General features: G+C 40.1%; 1 protein-coding gene across 1 annotated transcript; it reads left to right on the forward strand.

The window, feature by feature from the left end:
• The first annotated feature begins 361 nt into the window (after positions 1–361).
• Positions 362–25098, forward strand: LOC145991739 (uncharacterized). Its single transcript, XM_083127793.1, has 2 exons — positions 362–1952; positions 25091–25098. The coding sequence occupies exons 1-2, from the start codon at positions 362–364 to the stop codon at positions 25096–25098; spliced, it is 1599 nt and encodes a 532-aa protein (XP_082983919.1).
• Positions 25099–25800: the final 702 nt, after the last annotated feature.

A 25800-nucleotide genomic window follows, 5' to 3' on the forward strand; every position in this document is an offset into this window, starting at 1 on the left:
TGGCGGAGAAGGAGACCTTTGGAACGGCATAGCTGGCGGAAGAGGCACTCATTCTCATCGAGTATAAATATGAGAAAAAGCCACTGTCTTGTGGAGGAGGGATCCTAAAAGACTAGGGGAAAATACCCCGACAGAAAATTAGCCTGCTTGGAGGCTCAGGTGGCAGCCCCATCAACAAGATCGGGTGCTGTGGGCCAATAACCCGCACACTTTAAATCACACTATTAAAGAAACATCAACAAGAGGAAGCCGAACTGATTCTAAGACGACGACATTTGGCCTGAAAAGGACAACGAGAATTGGAATATGGAATGTAAGAACCCTGCGGGAGAGTGGAAAACTACGGCAGGCAGTGGCCTGCATGAAGAGCTATGGTCTGAGCATCCTAGGTATAAGTGAAGTCAGATGGCCAGAGTTTGGAGAGGTAAATACCCATGAAGGAGTTACATTCATATATTCGGGAAGACCTGAGGGTGAAGGTGTGAGCCGTGATGGTGTGGGTATATTGATGGACAAGGAAGCAAAAAGGAGCCTTATTCAATGGTATCCAGTGTCTGCGAGGATAATTGTGGCACATTTCAAAACCAATATCAGAAACATCGTTATGATACAGTGTTATGCACCCACAGAAGTAGCAGAGCCTGTAGATAAACAAGAGTTTTATAGGCAGCTCAATGAAACAATAAAGAAGCAAAAAAGGAAGGATATCATAATAATTGGAGGAGATTTAAACGCAAAGCTTGGGCAGGGCAACGAAGGCCTTGAGCATGTCATGGGTAAACATGGTTTAGGAGAGCGAAATGAGAATGGACAACTTTTTGTGGACTTTTGTGCTAGCCATGAATTAGTTATTGGTGGTACTATATTTCCTCACAAGAAATGCCATAAGGTAACGTGGGTATCACCAGACCATAGAACAGAAAACCACGTGGCAATTGGACGGAGGTGGCGACGTTCGCTACAGGATGTAAGAAACAAAAGAGGTGCGGACATTGGGAGTGATCATCATTTCGTAGTGGCTAACTTTAAAATGAAAATTCAAGCTCAGAAGAAGAGAATGGAACAGACAAGGAAGCGGTATGATGTTAGTAAGTTGAAGGATAAGAAACTCCAGGAAACCTTCAGGATTGAACTGAGAAATCGGTTCCAAGTATTGACCGATGAAAGTGAGCAGAATGAAACAATTGAAAGAGAATGGACAAGAATTCGATCTGCCGTCGCAGAAGTAAGTGAAAAGGTTCTGGGCTTTAAGGATAGGAGGAAAAAAGATTGGATGTCTCTGCAGACCTGGGAAAGGATTAATGAGCGAAAAGTAATTAAGGAGGCAATGAACTCAAGCAGGACAAGGGCAAGGAAGGCAGAATTGCAAACAAAGTATACAGAGAAGGATCGAGAAGTAAAGAGTAGTGTTCGTAGGGATCAAAGAAATTGGGTAGACAATCTGTCTCAGCAGGTGGAGGAAGCAGCAAAAAAGAGGAATCTTAAGGAACTATACAACATCACAAAAGTTCTGTCAAGGAAACAGATGCAGAGAAATCGACCAGTGAGAAGTATAGATGGTACCCTCCTTACGAATACTGAGGACCAACTGAAACGTTGGAAGGAGCACTTCTCTTCAACCCTTAATCGCTCTGTGGATGCTCAGGTAGACCAGGGGGAAGAGGAAGATGATAATGATAGTGATGTTGGCCCCAGTGTAAGAATTAGGACGGATGTTCCAACAGTAGGAGAGATTAAACAGGCTCTGAGAGAGGTACGTAATTGTAAAGCAGCTGGTGTCGACAACATACCACCGGAAGTGATGAAAAGTGATATAAACACCACAGCAAATATGTTGCAGCCCTTATTTGAGAAGATATGGATAGAGGGAGTGATGCCTAAGGACTGGAGGAGTGGCCTGTTGGTGAAGCTACCGAAAAAAGGGGATACATCAAAGTGTGACAACTGGAGAGGTATAGCACTTCTCTCCATTCCGAGTAAGATCTTCACTAGAGTTATCCTAAACAGAATTAAGGAGCATGTTAACTTGAGACTCAGAAGAGAACAGGCAGGGTTTCGACCAAATCGCTCCTGTATTGATCAAATTAACACCTTGCGGATAATTTTGGAGCAATGTATAGAATGGTCATCTCGTCTCTATACAGTTTTCGTTGACTTCGAGAAAGCATTTGACTCGGTCAACAAAAATGCAATGCAATGTGGAAGGAAGTAAAACGATATGGAGTGCCCACAAAAATTCTTGATCTTATCCGAGAAACTTATCGTGATTATACATGTAGAATTATACATGAAGGCCGTGTATCTGAACCAATAGATGTGCAGTCTGGAGTGAGGCAAGGTTGTATATTATCACCTACAATGTTCCTGATCGTGATCGATGCAGTGATGCGAAATGTAATAGGAGGGAAAAGACGTGGTATCCAATGGGGGTTGAATAACAGACTAGAAGACCTTCATTTTGCAGACGATTTGTGCTTCTTATCTGAAGCACAAGGTGATATGCAAACAAAACTAGCAGATCTGATAGAAAGTGCAAAAAAAGCAGGACTTGTGATTAACTCCAAGAAGACCAAGGCACTGAGGATTAACTCCACAAAAACAGACCCGTTTAATATTGGTGAAGAGATTATTGAAAATGCGGATAGCTTTACTTACCTGGGTAGTGTGGTGGCAAAAGACGGAGGGGCTGCACAGGATGTTTCTCAACGAATCCAAAAAGCAAATGGTACCTTTGTGAGGCTCTATCCAGTATGGAAAAACAAGAAGATATCTATGAAGACCAAACTTCGTATTTTTCGAAGTAATGTTAAGTCTGTACTGTTGTATGGGTCTGAGACATGGAAAGTAACAAAAACGATTACCTCTAAATTACAGACCTTCATCAATCGCTGCCTGAGAAAAATTTTAAATATCTTTTGGCCAGAAGTGATTCAAAACCAAGAACTTTGGAGAAAATCTGGAGTGACCGAGGTGTCCATACAAATAAAGCGGCGAAAATGGAATTGGATAGGGCATACGTTGAGGAAGGAAAATGAGGCTGTTGAGAGAGAGGCACTAGACTGGAACCCGCAGGGAAGAAGGAAAAGAGGGAGGCCTAGGCAGACGTGGCGAAGATCTGTTCACGCTGAGGCCTTGGAGGAAGGAAAGAGCTGGAATGCAGTGAAGAGAATTGCCGTCAGTAGGACCAGGTGGAGATGCTTTGTTGATGCCCTATGTTCCACAGGGAACAACAGGAATAAAGTCAAGTAAGTCAAGTACTTTCCATTTCGTTACTTGCTTTCCCTGATTGGATTAAAGTTTTATGAAAGGTTATGTTTTGTGTAGAATAATAGTTTTGTAATAAGTGATTGTTAAGTTCTGCCATCTTTTGTGAAGATTGAATACTATAAAACAGAGGTTCTTAACCTGTGGTACTCAAATCCCCAAGAGTTTGGGAAGGTTTTATGTAATGTTGAGAGCTTTTTCAATTGTCGCGAAGATTCTATGTAAATATACATACAATTATGAAATAAACCAACTGAAATTTTAAATATGTTTTACGGCTTGCTACAAATAAACACAATCATATCTGTCGTTGTAAACATTTATATAGTAGATACGTACACAACTTCTTAATACTGAATTAATAGAGTTAAGAAGTGCCCTTCTGATTTTCTAGGTCCGATGATACAAAATTGTTATACAGTGAATTGTCGAACATATGTTGATACCTATCGTACGACATACTTGTGAGAAAAATGAATGTTTATTTTTCTAGCTTACCCGAGGGAGAGCTGTCTTGTTTCTCGTTTCTTGAACTGGGAACATTTTTACAAAAAATTGAAAATAAATTACAATGTTCCCTGGGGTGTTTGCTCTGTTTTTGTATTACTTTTGTTCACGAAAACTTAAATGTAATGTACATAGGAGGGAAAATCCACTTGGCAGGCGTATTTACCCGCCCCCACCCCCTCTTTGGATGTGTATTCTTCATGACACTCCTGCCAGTGACAGTATACAATTGGTTGGTAATGCTAGAAAATTTTGTTAGTATTAAAATTATTATTTAACTGTACATATGAAAAAAGCATTGATAAAAAATTAATATTTTTTTTTTAGGTTGAGTGAATGATAAAATATGTGTGTGACGCACTCATGCAATAATTGGTTATTATTTTTTATCAATGTTGGTAATTCTTCTAATTATTATGAATAATATACAGGTTGTTGCAAAATACCTGTTACAACGCTTGGGAGGTGATTCGACAAGTAAAAACAAGGAAAAAATTCATGTGAAAAAATGTCGAAATCGGCACCGCTTTCGAGAACAGGCATGCGAAAATCGCCCCACACCATGTTTAAAGCACAATAACTCAAGAAGGAAGAAATCTATCGATGTCGGATTAAAAGAATACATAGAAAGTGGGACCTGACGAATACAGTGGTGCAGCAATTGAGGACTAGTGTAAATTGCGCAAGGGGACTCACAAAGAAACTGGGAATCCCCTGATGGAAAATACAGGCAATTTATTACTATTTTCTACATAATGGTGAGATCGTAATGTAGCCAGTAAAAAAATGACGACATATGTCCACATGTCCCACACTCGGGAAATAGGAAATTCACCGAAAAATTACACTATGCCGTCAGATTACGCTGAGATTGATTTGAGCTAAGTGATACAGAAAGCCCCGCTAGAGGCGCTGGGAGTGTAGGTCACCTGTTACGTATTAGCGTTGGTGGATACTACGTAGAGTGTGTAGTCGACCGTTGTTCTCCCTGTCTGTTCTGCGTGTCGCAGCGTGGAGTCTAGTCTGTGCGTGTGTGTGTGGTTGAATTGCGCCCAAGAAGTATTGTACGTAGAGTACGTATTCCAGTGTTCTTTCTCGGTTTGCAACAACTGCGTGGACACCCGTATGACATTACGTGGGTGCTAATCACGGTAGTTGTGATCTGTCACTCGGAGGAAAAGTTCACCTCGTTGCTGGTCAGTTCTCCAACAGGACAATGGCTGAGTACTCTACCCACGAGCTTGCTGATATGCATCTCGTTTATGGAGAGGAAAACCGAAACAGCCGTGAAGCACAGCGTTCGTATCACGAAAGTTTTCCCAATAGGCGGTTACCAGCACATTCTCTCTTTCAAAGACTTGATGCACGACTGCGTAAAACTGGATCTCTGCTACCCCGTAGGTGGGATTGTGTAAGACCCCGCACTGTGCGCAATTTGAAGAGGACGTGTTTGACATGATACGAGACCGTCCTGACACCAGCACACGTGTCATTGCTCGTACGCGACAAACCCACCATAGGAATGTGTTCCGCGTTCTTCTGGAGGAGGGATTGCACCCATACAAATTGCATAAGGTGCAACACATACTGCCCACGGACTTTCCCCTACGCTTGGATTTCTGCCAATGGTACGTACGTGCAACAAACTCTTGCCATTCCAGATTTCCCAACAATAGTTTTGTGGACCGATGAGGCAATGTTCACCAGAGACATATTCAATAGCCAGAACAGCCACGTCTGTGATATGGACAATCCGCATGCAATCATTGTGCGCCATCATCAACATAGGTTCGCAGTGAATGTGTGGTGTGGCGTAGTAGGTGATCACTTGATAGGCCCGTACATTTCGCTCTCTACTTTGTGTGATGGGAATTATCGGGTGTTTCTACATGATGTATTACCTGAACTTTTGGAAAACGTGCCACTGCCAGGTAGAGAACGTATCTGGTTTCAACTAGGGATGGCCAAACGGATCCGGATCCGAAAAATCCGGATCCGGATCCAAAAGTTACGGATCTGGATCCGGGTCTGAAAGTTTCGGATCTGGATCCGGATCCGAGAGTTCCGGATCCGCGGATTCGGATCCGGGTCTGAAAGTTTCGGATCTGGATCCGGGTCCGAAAGATTCGGATCTGGATCCGGATCCGAAAATCCGGATACGGATCCGAGAGTTTCGTATCTCAATCCCATTATAATATTACCATTACGTATTATGATCTTCGATTACAAAAATTTTTCGTTAGTCCTACAAGAATTTTTTTTCAAGTGTTGTTCCTAAAATACTTTGCTACGCATCGGCTAACACACTCGTGCACACATGTCAGAGGTGATTTTGTAAATGCCATTGAAACGAATATGTATTCATTCGAATGTATTGGAAATGAAAACACACATAAATGTGATACATTCCATTCCAGGATGAAACCTTTAACACATATAACAAGATAGAAATGTTATACAAGAATTATACAATTGTTCTACAGTTACAGTTTTACAAATTAAAATAAAACATTATAATATATGCAGTGTTATATAATTAAGACTAACAAGGGAGGTTATCTAAGTGTCCCCCTCCGATTTCCATGAAACATGGCAGTATAGTGGAACCCAAAGAAAGAATTGCGTGTTTTTTTTGTTTCAGCTAAAAAACGGTTTTAGAGGGCAAAACCCCTCAAATGTCAAGATGAAGACAAATTGAAGTGAGGATCTGACCCCTGTGTCCACCTCCGATTTCCATGATACTTGGCAGGTGTATGTATAAACGGGCCCAAATGAAGAAATACGTGTTTTTTTGTTTCAGCTAAAAAACAGTTTTAGGGGGCAAAACCCCCTCGAATGTCAAGATGAGGACAAATTGAAGTGAGGATCTGACCCCTGTGTCCCTCCGATTTCCATAAAACTTGGCAGGTGTATAGTGGGGCCTAATGGAAGAAATACGTGTTTTTTTTTGTTTCAGCTAAAAAACTGTTTTAGGGGGCAAAACCCCCTCAAATGTCAAGATGAGGACAAATTGAAGTGAGGATCGGACCCCTGTGTCCCCCTCCGATTTCCATGATACTTGGCAGGTGTATGTATAAACGGGCCCAAATGAAGAAATACGTGTTTTTTTTTTGTTTCGGCTAAAAAACTGTTTTAGGGGGCACCCCCCCCCCTCAAATGGCAATATGAGAACAAATTTAAGTGGGCATTTGTCTTATGTGTCCCCCTCTGATTTCCATGAAACTTGGCGGGTGTATAGTGGGGCCCAAAGGAAGAAATGGTTTTTTTTTTGTTTCAGCTAAAAAACGGTTTTACAGGGCGAAACCCACTCAATTGTCAAGATGAGGACAAATTGAAGTGGGGATCTGACCCTTGTGTTCCCCTCCGATTTCCATGAAACGTGGCAGGTGTCAGGTGTATAGAGGGGCCCAAAGGAAGAATTACGTGTTTTTTCGTTTCAGCTAAAAACTGTTTTAGGGGGCAAAATCCCCTCAAATGTCAAGATGAGGACAAATTGAAGTAAGGATCTGACCCCTGTGTCCCCCTCCGATTTTCATGAAACTTCGCAGATGTATAGAGGGGCCCAAAGGCAGAAATACGTGTTTTTTTTCGGCTAAAAAACTGTTTTAGGGGGCAAAACCCGCCTCAAATGTCACGATGAGGACAAATTGACGTGAGGATCATCTGACCCCTGTGTCCCCCTCCGATTCTCATGAAATTTGGCAGGTGTATAGAGATGCCTTATGCCCCCTGTTTCTTCCTATGCCATATTTACGTGGTTTCGGGGTCAGATCCCCACTTCAATTTCTCCTCATCTTGACATTTGAGAGGGGGGAATGAAAACACACATAAATGTGAGACATTCCATTCCAGGATGAAACCTTTAACACATATAACAAGATAGAAATGTTATACAAAAATTATACAATTGTTCTACAGTTACAGTTCTACAAATTAAAATAAAAAAGTTCTGGATCTGGATTTCGTGTCCGCTAGGATCCGGATCTGGCCATCCCTACTATACACCTGTCACGTTTCATGGAAATCGGAGGGGAACACAGGGGTCAGATTGCCACTTCAATTTGTCCTCATCTTGACATTTGAGAGGAGGTTGCCCCCTAGAACAAATTTTTTGCCGAAACAAAAAAACACGTATTTCTTCATTTGGGCCCTGCAAGTTTCATGGAAATCGGAGGGGGAGACTTAGACCTCCCTTGTAAGTGTATTAATTAATTACAAATCGCGCACGTGCGCACACACATTATATATATATATATGTGTGTGTGTGTGTGTGTGTATTATATATATATGTATATTAGCAGGTGTAACAATATGTTATAAGCACATTCTTACTTTCCAAAGAAGCGCATGTGGGATGACAAAACGGATCCGAAAATTCTGGATCCGGATCTGAAAGTACCGGATCCGGATCTGAAAATTCCGGATCCGAAAAATTTTAGGATCCGGATCTGGCCATCCCTAGTTTCAACACGACGGCGCACCCACGCATTTCGGCGATCGTTGGATTGGCAGGGGTGAACCTTTACCGTGGCTACCTCGCTCCCCCGACCTCACACCACTGGATTTTTTTGTGTGGGGAGAAATGAAAAGGCTCGTGTATGAAACCCATGTGGAAAGTGCTGAGGACCTCGCTGCTCGTGTTAGTGCCGCTGCTGGGACAATTGGTGACATGCCAGAGGTATTTGCGCGTACCAGACAATCAGTGCTTCGCCGATGCCATCTTTGTCTTGAAGTCAATGGCGGACATTTGCAACAACGTCTCTGAGTACACCGGTGTTTATGAGCGCCTATCAGCACCGCATAGTGTCCATTAGTGGAAGATGCAAGTGAAAATGTTGGAGATCGCTGTACTACATACCGCATGTGCGGAGGTTCTGCACTTCTGAGGGGAATCCCTCCAAAATGTGCTGTGCCTGGAAATGTTACATGCCATTGTGTGTGTTTTCCCGCCATTCTCCGTCTTCGTTTCTTCGAGGATTACCCACTTTCTTAGGGGAGCTCTATTTGTAGTGTGTACAGCCTGACGAAATGGGGCCATTGTTAGACTTTGTAACGTGCAGCAGTGTCCACGTTACAAATATGTATATAAACTTAATATTTTTCTTTTTGTAACTATAATTATATATGTTATTGGTTAATTACCAAGTAATGTGGAACACACCTCGTATATATACTATACATCCTGGTGTTAGTTATAAGTTCCAAGAGTTTGTTTCTTTCTGCCAGCAAGCTGAACTGGAAGCTTATTATCGGTGACAACAATGCAGGAAAGCTAACGCTCTTGTGTAAGAGCCAGGCAGACTCTACCTTATGAAAACGTTGTCAAAGAGAAAAGACGAAAGATTAGGCTGTCTTTCCCACTCTGTATCTGTCGTGTCCCTTGGCGGACAATAATAAGACTTATATCATAATAATCCCTGATTCTTTAACTGCAAGACAGTATTTTCAGAATTTAGTTACGTTATCGCAAAAGAAAGTTATGCCCGCGCAAAACAAAACCTGTATATAAATATTTTTGCTTAACATTTTCACGTTGTATATTTTTTTTCTTTGTTGGCATATCGCGTGGCCGTTGCAGGGAAAGAGGGGAGTTGAAAGAAGCCATACTCCCTGGTCAAATTAAATACTGAGTGTAACAATTAAAATTCTATTGCATATTTATTAATCACAAAAGGGTAAAATTAGTAATTTTTTCATGTAGCTGATTATGTTCCTCATTGATATTTAATTAATTTGTATTTTATTGTGATGTAAAATTGGTGTTAAGATAAAAGTTTGTAAAACCATCACGGCACCGAGAAATGTTATATAAGCAGCGAAGCTCGGAGGCCCGTGGCTAGTGATGGGTTATGGCCGTTCCTTTTCGGGAGTCAGTTCACCGGAGCTCGCTCACCGCAAGGAGTCGTTCAAAGGAACGATGCAACTCCTTTTTTGCGAGGCAGTTCACTGGAGCTTGCTCACTGAGAGAGTCGTTCAAAAGAACGACCGACACCACTAGTAGGTTGTTTTTTTTCGTGCAGTTGAGCGAAGGGGAAGGAGAGGATTGTTGCTGAAGTTATTCCGAGTGAAAAGGATTAGGGAGGGAGGGAACTTCGCCTACTACTCCACATGAAAAAAAAGAAGAAGAGAACATACACAGCAGGAAGGAAACAATGTACTGGTCAGGGTGCGAAATCATTGAAGACTGATGGAGAGGGGGAAGAAGATCTTAATGTATTTCAACTTATATATATATATTTTGTGTTAGATAAGTTCTGAGTCTTCTTTGTTAGATTCAGGTACGTAGCTAGGGGAGGGGCTCGGGAGACTGAAGCCCCCCCGAAATCCTACAAATGTGTAACTTAATTAGTGTACTATGGTAATTAATTTTACCCCCCACAAGATTAAACACCTTGTATAATAAGTTGTAATATACTGAGAAATACATCTTCATAGCATCTACCCCCCCCCCTATCTTCTCCTTTAGATGGCGGCTGCTGATAAGAGATGAACCCCTCCCCGAAATGAAATTTCTGGCTACGGGTCTGGTTGGATTCGTTGCTTACGTTGCGTCACATGCATTTTCGTACCGTTAGATTAACTGTGACAATTAAACATGGACGTACACAGTATCTTTTTCTGGAGGGAAGTAAACGAGTCATATTTATCCACGTAATAGTGGGACAGTCCTTCAGTTTGAAATTGTCATGCTCCTTTTACACCATTCTAATAATAAACAAGTTACTGCGACTGAAATAAAATAATATGTGTTAAATACAATTGTATTTTGCAAATCATTTTTCAGTGGGTCGTCGCCCCCTTGCCCCTCCAGTTACTGATGTCCATGCATTTGGATAAACGGTCAAACAAACACCCTAAAGAGAATGGAGGACACAACGCTAATACTTGGATTGCAAATAATAGCACTTTAATTCACACGCTCTCCCCAGTCCTTTTCTTTACGATAGTTGTTGGGGGCGTTCTGCCGATTGAAAGACATTTCAATAAAAAAGAGCACAAAAAAGGAACCCTGTGTGATTCATCGGAGCTTGTTTCCACCTGCGAAGTTCCTTTTACAGTTATTCTCACGTTGCGAAAACATGTCGCAGTAAGTGTTAAAAGTGAATAACCAGCCCATCCCCCACTCCCTTGTTGTTCCGCTACTGTATTGTTGTTATAAATAGAGTGGCGCGCATTTCTCTGTAGAAAACCGCCACAACAATAATACAGCAAGCAGAAACAAAACACGGTCGCTCTCTCTCTCTCTCTCTCTCTCGCAGGTACTTGGGAGTGAACGACTGGGAGCGGGAACTGCCGTAGCGGCTGGCAACACACGCAAAGCTCACGACTCCGAGGTACGGTGAACGACCACAGAGGAACTGCTCGTTCACCCCGAAGGAGCGGGCAGTTCACAGCTCCCAAGAGGGAGTCGTTCAAAAGGAACGACTCGTTCACGAACGACCCATCACTACCCGTGGCCTTTTTTGTATTCGAACTTCCGATAAATGCGGAACTCGTATAACCGTCTTTTCTTTCAACGCTCGAACTTCTGCTTTTACACCCACTTCGATATTAGAAATTAGTTCATTCTGGGATTATCTTAGGACAGTTATTTAGCTCTTCTGGTCAGAAGGCTTATATTCTCTCCGTTCTATGCTCCTGGTCAGGACATATAATTGAGAGTTTTGATTATCTTGAGATATGCCGGAATTCGGGATCGGCCGATAGACTGTTAGTAGTCAACTTTTGTAGCCCTGGTCAGGGCACACCTTTCTTATTCTGTGGTCACGGAAGAATTTTCGGTTCTCTGGTCAGAGGCTGGAGAGAGCAAAGGAAGTTGGATACTTAACTCGATATCGACAGAACCTAGTGGGAAGAAGGATTGTCGACTGCTTGTAGAATCTTGGTCAAGATCTATAAGCAGATTGAGAACTTTTGACCCAGAATTACGACGGACTTTTCATCGAGAACTGAAGCAGCCGGATTAACCCGAACCTTGAGCCGAGGAAACTCAAGCCCCGAAGAGTTACTGTGCATGAAGCCGAGGCTCAATAGACCCATAAAACCAAGAACGATCCAGGGCGGATCTTACAACTTTTGTTTTGGTACTGCAAAGTATTGTGTCAACATTAGGGGATTGAAAACGTTTTTTCCTGGTATTCCCGTATTTTTTTCCATTCGAGATGGTGTCCCAGCGGTAGTGGGACATGCAACAAATTGGTTTCCTTTCTTCTTCGTACCGCAATGTGATATTTACAGTTATTTTCTTATTTCCCGAGTGTGGGACGGTGTCCCAGCAGTAGTGGGACATGTGGACATACGTCGTCATTTTTTACTGGCTACATTCCGATCTCACCATTACGTAGAAATAGTAGTAAATTTCCTGTATTTTCCATCAGTGGATTCCCCACTTTATTTGTGAGTCCCCTTGCGCAATTTATACTAGGCCTCAATTGCTGTACCATTGTATTCGTCAGGTACAACTTTCTTTGCATTGATATCTTTCTTCCTTCTTGAGTTGTTGTGCTTTTAACATGGTGTGCGGCGATTCTCGCATGCCTGTCACTCGAAAACGGTGCCGATTTCGACATTTTTCACATGGCATTTTTTCCTTGTTTTCACTTGTCGAATCACCTCGCAAGCGTTGTAACAGGTATTTTGCAACACCCTGTATAACTACACCTACATAAATAACAAAGAAAGCAGTGATTCAATAGCAAATGGTTTCTTGAATTTTAGTAGTAAAAAAATGTGGGCCTGTGAGCCCCCACCCTCCTCAGGTAAGTTTCTGGTACGGCATGGGTAAGCTGGGTTTAAAACTAAGTAGAAGTAAAAAAAAAACATTTGACAGAACTCAGAATATAAGTTTGCATTATTAATCCCATAATTGAAAATTTGAAAGCGAAATGTGTCACTAGCCTTCCTCGCCTTATGGGAATGGGGCTGTTCGGGGAAAGTTAATTGTAGGTGGCAGCACGATTGTTGCGCCCTTTAGCTTCCAACAGGTAACTTTTCTCCCATCTAAATACATGAGGAATTCAATGCTGGATGTGCTGTTATTATATTAAATTGAACGTTTAATTTGATTTTAACCTCAGAAATGATGTTCGAACACGATAAATTAATAACCAGGACTTTAAAACGAGCATTTTAAAAAAAAGATGATCGTCAAATACAGAAACATATCGAAACTTAAAAAAATAAAATATTTACATTGTATAGATGTGTTTCACCTACATTACACTAAGACATAATATTTCATTTTTCTTGTATTAAGCGCCGTTTAGTGGAATTATAAGTAACAAGATTATCCGTAATAGAGGCCTCTGGGCCTCCTCTTATCTCTTATGAAGCTTTGCCACTGTGGATATTCATATATTCAATAACTATATATTTACCATATATAATAAATATATAAATATAACAATAAAATACAACAAGCTGTTTAATAATAATTACTATACACACACACATACACTCCAACACACACACACACACACACACACAAACACACATATATATATATATATATATATATATATATATATATATATATATATATGTGGGGGGGTGGGGGGGTGTTTGTGGGTGTACGTAACCTGTAGCTAGAGCCAATGATAGAATTACATTGTTGCCCCAATTTTACCGATCACGTAAGAATAAACATGCTCTGCCAGTACTGGGGAAAAAATACCGCATTCAATTTTTTCAATGTACGTACAATCGCCGATGTGGTGACGTACATAGGAACTCAATTAAATCAAGCTAATCGCTCCCGGAACTAATCACGATAACAAAGTTTCTTCAGTCGTTTGTTTTTCATGTCAGTCGGAATTTCCGATATACATTAACTGGGGCTCCTTTGTACATACCGCAGCCACGGTAATGCGGAAATGAACTTGTTTGATATTGATGAATATCACAGAGTACAAAGGGCCGCTAATTCGGATTTGTAGGGGCTTCCCCTCATAGTGAGTGCTTATTATGGTTGAATTTTGGAAATGCCTACGTGTGCACCTAAGATTGTTAATGTAATTCTGAAAAGATTAATTGCCCCATACAATGGTGTTGTACCGGAGAGGCACAGTCTCCCATTTGGTTAAATGTCTCAAGAAAAACAATGAATACAGGAGAAGATTACAAAATGCGCAATTGATTATCAAATAATAATATTAATAAGGCATGGTTCTTCATTAAGATCTAAGCTCCGTGGAACAACAGCTCGTCGAAGGCCTAGACCTACCAAGCGGCTTTTAACCTTTTACACGCCGAATTGTCTTTGGATTTGAAATTAATGAGTTTTTCAGTACTTTTTGTCTCTTTGGTGTACATTAAAGAGAATTATTCAAAAAAATTGTTATTTTTAATTTTCTCTATATGTAAACTGGAGTGTTCCCAATTGGGAACATTGGCGTTTCATGTGAAGTATTATTACAGAGTTTTCTAATTATAATTCAACTGGACCAGCTTTTTTCCGTTTATATAGTACCATAGAAAATGTACAGAAATATTACATATAAGCTTACAGAGAGTGAGACAACATTACAACCTTCTAAATACGAAATACTAATACAACTACATAATAGAATAACATAATTGTATAAAAATGAAAAAAAAATTGTTGTGCAATTTTACTCAAGGAGAAAAGGATTTGTTTTATTGAAAATGTAGCAATACCAAATTTTAAATATATGTAGTTTACACATTTGAAAATGGAAAAAGAATACAGAAACACACAGAATGTCCTAAACGGGTGATAAGCCATGGAAAGCTGGGAAGCAGTGTAAATGCATATTTCTTGCACACTTGCGACATTGTAGGCGAGCATTTTTTTTGGCAAAATGTTCACCTTCTTTGTCCTGCTTCAATCAGAAAATGACCATCATTTTTCCTCATAGACCCTGGGATTTCAAATCGTGGTCCTGGCCTCTAAGATGTTCGTGGAGTTTTGCGAATGAGGACGATAGCTACTTCTCCTCGAAAATCCAAGTGATTCTTTGAATTCTTCCCATGAAGTTCTTGGTGAATTTTCCAGGCTGCAACAACTGCCACATTCAAAGCATTGGAAAATAAATTCCACCACCATTTTTTCCCTCGCAGCTGGACAGCATACGGTCGAAGACATCGACGCCCCCCGTTCCTTTATTGTACTTTAGTGAGGTTCAGGGACACCAATCCTCTTCTTTGATTGCCGAGAGCACAGCTTTGCTGTTCCTAATGGCAAGTGTGTCTGGTAGTTGGATGCCAATGTGACTATGGAATTATCATTCCATCTACACATGTAAATATCACCATCACATCGAAAGTCAAACTCTCCTCTTTTCTTTATCTTCATTTCATTTGTGGGAACCAAGGGACATCTACCGGTCCTTCCTTATCGTACTGTACCTATTGCTTTGAACCCCTCTATTTTCAGCTCTTTCAGCATTGTGTATGAGGTAAAGAAATTATCAAAGAAAACTTCAACTTGCAGAGGATTAGTGACAACATTCAATAAGGCTGTCACCACTCTAGTCCCAAGTAGAGAGTTAGATTCATCTTCTTCTTTTCCTTGATAGATTTTCATAACATAAGAATATCCATCACTTGAACTAAGAGTCCAGATTTTGAATCCGAAACGAATCGGTTTTCCCTTTATGAACATCTTGCAAGAATGATGCCCATAATAGGGAACCATTGATTCGTCGATGCTGAGTTGTTTATGAAAAATTCCATATTGCTGAAGATCGTTGTTTAGCTCATCATATAATGGTGAAATTTTTCCAAGTTTATCCCCTTGTTTCAATTGAGTATTGTCCATAACGTGGAAATATTTATTTATATCCCGAAACTTCTGCCTGGGCATCGCAGTTAGGACAATTGGTACAGTCACGTCTTCTGCTGTTGACCAGTACATATCTTCTCTTGGAACATTGTCATAACCGCTGATTAGAAGCAAACCAAAGCACTGAGCTATGTCATGTTTGGTGAACAACACAATTTTGCCCTTTTGAGCTGTATATAGGCACGTCATTGAAGATAGATGCTCGAGGTATGTCTCTGGTAAAATTTTATGAAACAACTCAATGGTTCCAGTGGCAGTAATTCTGGGTGTTTGTCGGATAAGCACTGAAATGAATCATCGCAATGGAATAATCGTTTTCTATAATCGTAGACTTCTTACACGAAAGATGTCCTACCTGTTTACTTGATGCCCCTTTAGCCTTTCTTGATGTGGTTGGCTGAAGAGACTCCGGAGTAGATTGTTCCACGTTAGTTGTGACAACCAATTCACCACACATCTGAAGGAACCACTTCTTCCAAAACGTTGTCATTAATTTTTTCCTCATCGGTAACATCTGCAGTTTCTTCTGGAGGCAACTGACAAATATCCCCTACATCTCCAATGTCTTCAGTATAGTCATCTAAAATTTTCATTCAAATACTGAAAAGCTGCTTCCAATGTTAGGAAACGATTCGATGCCATGTTCTTTGTACAAATGTTGTTGAAAGACTGAATTTTATAACAACGATACGGCATGAAGCAACAGAAGCAGCTAACAGAACCTGGCACAAAACACACCGGGATCTTTGTTATACAAACAATGTCAAAACAATTATTTCAAATGTACTTGTAGCCAACAATAAGCATGATTTTATTTCCATTGTTGACCAAGTTACAAAACAATCTTGCCTCACAACTGTGAGAAAGGAAAATTTATCTTGAGTTTTTTGTGCGAGTTATATTTGTCTGTAACCATTGTTCATGCAAAACGCCAATGTTCCCATTTGGGAACATGATAATAAACTTAGGTCCAGACTAATAGAAATCAATGAAAAACCCATTCTAATGCATTTGATGCAATACTAGCATTATGTTCTGCCCGATTATGTACGAAGAAGAAAAAAGTAATTGATTTGGGTGTAAATAAAAGATATATAATATTATGAATGCAAGTTTAACAATTTTGGTGTAATTTCATAGTATACTATCCAGACGATAATAATGAAAATATTAATTAAATGTTGTTAATAGTAAATATACACCATAAATTAATAGATAAAACAAGAAAACTATAAAAAGTTTTGTTTCAGTATGGTTGAAATTGAAAATTAGTTGATGTTCCCAATTGGGAACATTGGCAGGTAAAGGGTTAATTGGATGAGAGAGAGCATTGAATTAAAGTTGCTGGATGAACTTCCACCACGTATCCAACCTGGAACCTCTCGTAGCAAGGGCGAAAAGGTACAACAATTATATTGCCATACAAGGCAATTCGCAAGGTCGTATTAGATTGCTGCCGAAAAGGCTAGGTTCCAGTCAGTGTTATAAAACTATCGGAACTAGAAGTTACCGAAAATTTTACAATATTCTACCGTTAAAATTTAATTTACAAAAAAACAGAGGTAATAGTTTTTGTTTGTGTGTGTGAGCGCATGTGCATTTGTGTCGCCATCTCTCTTTGTTGCGGTTAAATTGAGAAACAAACATGGTGCTAGTAAACTATTGGACACACATACATACACACACTCAGGCTGTTGTGTTAAGTTTTGAATTTTTTTTTAAGTTCACTTTATACACAGATAGGTTAAACGGGACTAGACCTATAGTTTAAAGTTGGATTCGAACCACTATGTATCTCCACTGGATATCAAACCCGGGACCCGTTTCATACATACAATGTGGGTCATAGGCGTAGCTAGAACTTTATGTTTGGGTGCGCACAAAGAAAAAAATGAGGTCTTGTACCTTTTTAATAGCATATTTTGCAACACAATCACTTGGCTCTTTAACTGCACTACTATATGTAGTAGAAAAAATCAAATTGCCTAGAAATTACACACACACACAAAATGTTCATAAATGTTACAAACAAATACATCAAAATACACGTCATCTATAACAAGAGACGTCTGTCAAAAGGTACAATGTTCTTAAACTCATCAATAACTTCATTTTCATCAATAGACTAAGCTTTTTCCTGTTCCACGAATAGCAAGAGCTGAGTTTCTCTTAATTTAGTTTTAACTTGAGTAAGCTTGGAGAAAGCTCTCTCACACACGTGAAGCTTGTGACAGGTATAGAAGAAAAGCGCTGCAGTACAGAGTAGAATGCAGTAAATATCTTCTTTCTCCAATGACATCAAAAAATCGAAAAACTATAGACACTCGTTTCATCAGCGATAATGCACACGTTTGTACCAAGTAATGACATTTTCAACGTCTTACAAACTGTCGCTTATTTTCTCTCTTATTGAAATAACTGTCTTTAATTCTCTTTGATAAAGCAGCCCATTAGGGTGTGCCTAGGAACACCCGGCACACCCCGTAGCTACGCCTATGACATGGGTCCACCACAGTATAGCACTGAGTCATGTCTAAAAGAAACTTTTAAATTTGAATTTGAATATTCCATCTTGCATTATGATTTGATAATGATGATAAATTGTAGTTGTACGCACCATAAATATATTTTTAGAAAACGGAATTGTGAACATTATATTAATTAGTAAAGACGGCCGGAGCATGGAGCTTATCACTTCATAAAAAAAAAAAGAACAGCCAATGCTGGGTGCTAGCATTTCATTCTGCCCTGCTATCTTCGTGTATATTTCCTTTTTCCGTATTATAGCTTCCATTTATTTTCCTTCATTCTATATATTTTTGGCTATATCTACCATGGCAATCTTGTTTCTATTAGCCTATTTTGAATGTATATTTTCAATATTTCCGTTTGGCCCTATCTAACCATGTTTTCTTGTTGTTGCAAATTAACATTAATCCTCTTTTCAAATTTGCCTCTGTGATCATTTTTATAATAAAGGCTGATTCTACTTTATGAGTGCTTATATCACTCCTTTCTTCCCTATTTTAATAGTAAATGGTTTCTGTGAATCCGCCATTTTAATAATTAGGCAGTTGCTGCAGCACGATGCACGGTCTCATCTCCGACTGCAGCATGATTTGCATGCAGAACGCCAAGCTGCATTTGTTACGAAGCTGACCACGTCCAGACAAGGTCACAGCATCATTCGGCAGGACACCCTCCCATCTCTCCCCCGTCAGAGCGAGAAAAAACGACAATCCCCCCCTCCAGCGGCAGCGGTGACCACCTCCTCCGCCACAGTCCCAGAGTCGGCGCCCCAATGGCCATAGCGGTTTGTCCAGTGTTCTTGAGTGAACCAATTTTGCGGTTAATTACGTCGATTACATGCAAGCCATGGCACTTACCAACATGAGCACTGCGTGAAAAAAACATCAAGCAAGCAGGTGAAAAGGGGGGTGGTGCATGGAAGACCGCTGCACTTTGTCTCTCAACATCAACTCGGTAAAATATACCAAGGCAAGACAAAACACACACGCTTGTATCTTCTATTCATTTAAAGCACATTCGCCGTTTGTATGTGGGATACGTATACTCGGGCTCGGGATATGTAAGGGATTACCCTCTCTCAAGGCACCCAAATGTCAACCTCACTTCCACGTAGTACACCCTGGTCTTGATTGCAGACTAACGAGGCTCTGGCATCGGAACCCATTGCCAGTATTATCTTCTATAGGACTAATGCTGTCCATATGTGTTTGTAATTGTCCCTTGATCTATGTGCCTTCACAGCCTTCTATCAGCCTTCATCCTCATTTTCGCAATTAGCCAAAAGTGGTAGCAACGTGAAGTAAAATAAATCAAATTTTTCATTCACTCATTTGACCTTGGGCCACTGGCGTACGCAGAGGGCGAGGGGGCTGAGGGAAAAGGGCTGATGAGACTACACCCCCCTCCGAAATTTTGAGAAAATATAAAGTTTCAAATGAAAACATTGAAGAACTCGGGAAAAACCAGAGTGGAAAGTTCTAAAAATACGAAATATCTTATTGTGTACACCGTCCCCTCCAGAAAGTAGCTATGTACTATCCACCCTTACAAATTCCAGCCCCTCCGGGAGAAAAAAAAGTCCTGCGTACGCCAGTGCCTTGTGCTCAGGGGTAGGGGTACGAATTTATGGCGGCAGAAATGCCCCACTGTAATTCAATCCAGGTGATTCATTTTGCTTATGGCATTGTGAGTGCTGCCATGAGCTGTGGAGTAATTGGTTAGCGCACCGAATATGTGGTAAAATCATAAGTCTTTCTTGGATTCGCTCCCCTCAACCGGCAAAAACCGTAGTGATAGCGTAAGTAGTAAGAGCACTAGGTAATGGTTAATGTCCAATTCACATTGCGTGTTAACAATCACTATCACCAACATTTAAAGAATTATCGAAAACTATTGGATAACTCAAACTCAAGTCAACAAAATGTTATTGGACTTACAGCTCTACATGTGACTGTTTACGCCCAGTATACATTTTAAATACATAAGATAAAAAAAGGTAAAGGTAAAGTGCTCCCCTGTGCTTAGCACCACGCCATGAAGGCGTATAGGGGGTATTTTTAATATAAATATAAGTTAATATAAGTTCAAAATGCTCTTAAATACCTTCTTTATTAACAAGAATAACGTCGTCGCCTTGTAATGAAGGGGTTCCGGATTCGATACCCGGTGGAGGCTCATAGTGGTTCGGATCCCACTTTAAACTGTAGGTCTAGTTCCGATTAGTCTTACTGTGCATAAAGTGGACTTAAAACACAAACTCAATCAATTAACATAAATAAATTAATGGGAAAAAGAACATTAATTTTTGATAATATTTTGTATAACGTCTTTCGTTTCTCTGAGTAAATTGGACATTTCAAAATAATGTGATGATGATGAGTATCACCCCTTAAATTACCACAGTCACAATTTGGAGATTTTGAAATGTGTATTTTAAATAAATGATGGTATGTTCTCACATGATCGCTTTTGAGTCTATTTATTAACAGAATTGCATTTCTTGATCCATTACAATTATAAAACCAAGTTGTTTTTTTCCCTAGTGTGATCAACATAAGGTCGATAGCTTTCACCAACACTTCTCTAGTGAATTATTACACCATAATTAGATAAATAACTATTGGATAATACGGAATACTGAATTCAGGTATCGTACATACAGGTGAAGCCTATTATAGCCGTCTCTCTAGCGAATGACGTCACTGTGGTGGAAAATTGGCTTGGTGAATGTAGTCGCAGTCCGCGCGAAGGAAATATAAATTTAGACGACCAGAATTATGTTTCCCGGCTGCGATAAATTGGAACAACATGCAAAAACAATGAATTCGGATCTCCTGCCAAGTTTGAAAATGAAACCTCCGGTATGGATTCTGTATGATGGGAAGAATCCAGCAGAAGAGGACATTTTATTACAAACAACTGCGTATTGTCGTCAGCATGCACAGGCAAAGAATTCGTGTTACGACTTGCTATGTCTACTCAATAAGTTCCACAACTTGCGATCACTAAACATAATTCGTAATATTTTCAACTTTTGAAATCAACTATGGAAGGCAAAAATGTACCAAGGTTTTGTTAAGTGTGCATAATATCTGAATCGATATTCAATTGTTTGTAAAGTTATTGATTTAGAGAATTGTGTGTTCTGCCATCTTAGAAATGGTTATTGTAAGTTTAGTATTAAATCGTTGTTATTTTGTATCCTCGTGTTAATCTTTATGTTATCAAGTACCTACGTGTGTGAATCATTTAACCTCTGAGTGTGCATACACGACAGATTTATGAAATTTACACCTTTTAGAGGAAAATTTCAGTAGGGCATTGCTCTCCTTTTGTGATTAACACATGTGTGTTTTGTTTAGTTCACGAATATAGCTTTGCTTTACCATGTATTTGTTTTGTGCTAGTGTAGTGGTTAAAGCTGTTGCCTTCAAATTAATAGGTTCGATTTCCGGTTGGGGCACATAACAGTTAAGATCCTACATTAAACTTTAGATATGGAACCGATCGGTCAATCTGTGAATAAAAGCTGTTGTTTTGTCCCACCGTTATGTGAAATTATTCTTGGAACCCAAAGAAAAGGTTGTTTGGTCAGCAAGTTATGAGCGTGAACGATGTCTGTAGTATCAGTTAATATTCACAGCTTCTAATCAGTACTAATTATGAGAAATTATCAACAATGGTGAATCAAAAAAGCAATGGCCCTTCCACCGTGTCATGAAGACACATAAGGAGTTTGTAGGTCAGACTCCACATATTCCCAATCTCAGCCATAAAAGGGGATAAAAACCACACTGATGAGAGGTTGGGTGTGCCTCAGAGCAACTTACGCCGAGAAAACGACCTAAAAATTCCCGTTTGAGTTCGCCTACGGCGAGAATAATGATCTCGCGTCTCCTCTGCGCCTGTCAGAGGTCCTGTCAATTGGATCACAGTGCTTAATAGATTGTCTAGTATGTAGAGCTTAGTCATACAACTTTCAGCTGATACCGATACCGACGCTCACCGATTCCCACCGATACCGATGTTTCATAATTGTAATAATTTTAACTTGTTAGTGTGTAATTATTCCACTCGAATTATAGGGACTAATTTACCAAGATTTTTGCCTTAAAACATTTGAGAATTACATCAGAATACTAAATTACATGTTATGTTATCACAAAATTAAGTTTTTAACATAACACTGGTGCAAAATGAAAAGAAACTTTGAATTTTGCATAATATCCAGGATAATTATACTCCGCGAAAGTGTCGCACGACAATCTTGCTGAGTCCCTGAGTTAGTGAACAACCAAAATTCCGGAAAAGTATCGGCAGGTATCGGTAAATAAATTCCAACCGAAACTGTCCGATACCAATACCATTTGTACATACAGCGGCATCGGTATCGGCTCAGCCTATTGCTTCAAATGCATAGATATCTTATTGCGAACAATATTCAACAGTGTACATAAAATTTGTTCGTAAAAATTGCATCATACTCGTACATTATTAATAATAATAATCCGTTGCGAAACAGCCCATGAAGGGCCTAGGCATACCTACCGACTGCCGATCTTCCTCCCACGCTTTCCTTCGTCACCTCTAAGCGTGGAGACGTATCCCCAGCCGTTATAGTAGGTCTTCTCGACCGGATTACGCTCACTCACTCGGAGCTCCCCAATTTCCTCACGATGGTGGGTTGCCACCGGCCCTATACGTAGGCCGAATAAATTCCGACCAGAGCCGGATTCGAACCTACGCCGTCCCGCAGCGAACGATCTCAAGACGAGTGAACTCCTTAATCCGCTTTTTTTTTTTAAAGGAAATACCACGATTCACTCTTTTTCTCACTTTTACACTTTTCAATTGTTACATTTTCTTTGTTTCTTATCAACTGGACGAACACAAATACCCATGCCTTACCCGGGACTCGAACCCAGAACCCCTGGCGTTGTAGCGCGCTCTGCTAACCACTTTCTTTTTTTTTTTTAAAAAAAAAGGAAATACCCCCTACACGGAGGAATCCCCCACCATTCACACTTTTTCTTACTTTTACACTTTTCAATTCTTACATTTTCTTCGTTTCTTATCAACTGGACGAACACAACTACCCATGCCTTACCCGGGACTCGAACCCAGAACCCCTGGCGTTGTAGCGCGCTCTGCTAACCACTTTTTTTTTTTTTTTTTTTTTATAGAAATACCCCTTACACGGAGGTATCCCCCACCATTCACTCTTTTTCTCACTTTTACACTTTTACACTTTTCAATTCTTACATATTTCTTTGTTCCTTATCAACTGGACGAACACAAATACCCATGCCTTACCCGGGACTCGAACCCAGAACCCCTGGCGTTGTAGCGCGCTCTGCTAACTACTTCGCCACGGAGGTCGACGACTTCGCCACGGAGGTCGACTTTAAGTAGGTTTGAACCCATGACCTTCCATTCCATAAGCAAACGATCCCCCTACACCACACGGTTCACACCACTTCGCCACGGAGGTCGACTAACCCTCTCGACTACGGAGGAGGACCGTACATTATTGGTCTGCACAAATAACCACACTTCACTTCACAAGAGCCAATTTGGATTTAATGTTTCTCCATACAAAAGATTTGAAAGTCGTTTCTAAGACATTATTTCCAGCTGAATTCAAAATTGTGATTTTTACAAATTTGTATCTAACGGCAATAATAAATTCGTATTAGCTTCGAATTGGAATGTTTTGAACTTCGAACGCCCTCTAGAAACCACATGCGGGAACGGTCATTTACAACAACAACATTTTTGCATCACAATCTGCATCGCAGATTTTCCTACAAAAAATCTTGGCACCAGATTTCTTAACTCTTTTAATTATTATTCTCAAAAGTTCCTTTCATTATTCCTTCCCCGCCCCCTCCCCGACCATGCTTTGGTGTAGCTTCACTTAAAGCTTTTTCCTTTCATAAAAAATGCAACCAACTTCCTGCGATATGCAATTACTATATTGTGTCTTAAGTTTGGTTTTTAGAGATTCCAAGATAACGTTACCCTTTGCATACTTTTTATCACAGTCCAACAGAAACATAAACTTCGACACTAATCTTCTAGGTGTTTTGTCATGATATATCTTGAACTGTATTCTTCTCGAAGGTTACACAATAGGTTTTGACACAGTGAATAGTCTTCCTGGAACAACACATGGATATTCTTGATATTCCAAATTTAACCTTACCTTACCTTATTGAACATCGACCTACCCAACAAAGAAAATAATCTCGCTATGAGCGGTTTCAGAGTTGATTTAACGAGAGCTTAATCACTTTTAATTTCTGTTTATGATTTTATTAAAACGTTTTATGCCAGAATGAAAATCAACTTTCAATCACACGCTTGAAAGCAGGATATTGAAATGGTGGAAATAGTTCTTGTACTTTCCGCCTCGAGGCAGCACTGAACTCACCGCAGAGACATCTGCAAGCGTTTTCTGAAACTACCAGGGCCCGAGGTGTGAATCTCGCATGAAAAAGGATCTCCCTATTAATTATTCAGTACAATCGCCTCACAAACGTCAAGCATGTGTCACCGACATGTCAAAAATGTGTAGAAATGCCGCTGCAGGCCCTTTCATCGGCGTGAAGGAAGGAAAGAGCTGCGGACATATGAGAGAACCTCCAAATATGGAATAATGCGTGAGTATGCAAATTATATGCGATTTATCCTCTATGAAAGCAGTACTCTTGACATCTTTTTTTTTTAGAATGCTAAGCAACGGAGATTTAAAAAAAGTAAAACGTACAAAAGTATCGTGTCTGCCTGTCTGACAGTGTCAAGAACAAAATCCCAGAAACTGCCAGATTTATAAACATAGAAGTTGTTATCCGAAATATATGTAACTTATCATATAATAGCTTCTTATAAATGCTGGCCCACTGTTAGATAGTTGGAATATAGTGTATATAGGGAGTGAATTTTGTATGTTTTTCTGTCACATTTTTGGCCATTCTCCACTTACAGGTCGCTAAAAGAACTGATCGCCAAAGGACAACTCTCAAAAAGACTACATAGCATAAGGATTTCGTATTGAATTACTAATTAATTCAACTTCGCTTGAATTTCTGTTTCTGCCATATTCATGAAAGCCGCTGCGGTCCAGTCGATAGGCCATCTGACTACCGACTGGAAACGGGTTTGATTTCCGAGGAGGGTGGTTTCAGGTGGAATATTTTCCGGAAATATTATTTCAAGGAAGTGGCTCTGGGGTTCACACAACCTGTAATAAATGGGTACCTGAGTGCAACCCTGGGAGCAAAGGTTGCCAGAACATGGTGTTGATCACATCACTTTCCCGAATGACTGAGATTGTGATTGTGTGGGTCTCTACTTCCACAATTCCCATATACCCTTAACGGCATGTTGCAGTATGCAGGGAATGTCTTACCTTTACCATATTATGAATTAGACTCCTGGTATCCACGGTGGCGAAGTGATAGCAGCGTGTTACGACGCGAGGGGACCCAGATTCGAATCATGGGTGGTAAAGCATGGACGATAGTGTTGCTCGTAATGAAAAAAAATGAATATAAAAGTAAGAGAGTAGAAGTCAACTTCAGACTTTAAAAACATGTTTGCAGGAAATATTCTCAAATATTAAGAGACGGAATTATCAGGCTATTCGGAAAGTAAGTTCCTCTAGGCCAAAAGAAACTGCACACTTATGTGCTACA

The sequence above is a fragment of the Lepisma saccharinum genome, chromosome 8, assembly GCF_977018435.1.
Source record: "Lepisma saccharinum chromosome 8, izLepSacc3.1, whole genome shotgun sequence".
In the NCBI taxonomy this organism is placed as follows: Eukaryota; Metazoa; Arthropoda; class Insecta; order Zygentoma; family Lepismatidae; genus Lepisma; species Lepisma saccharinum.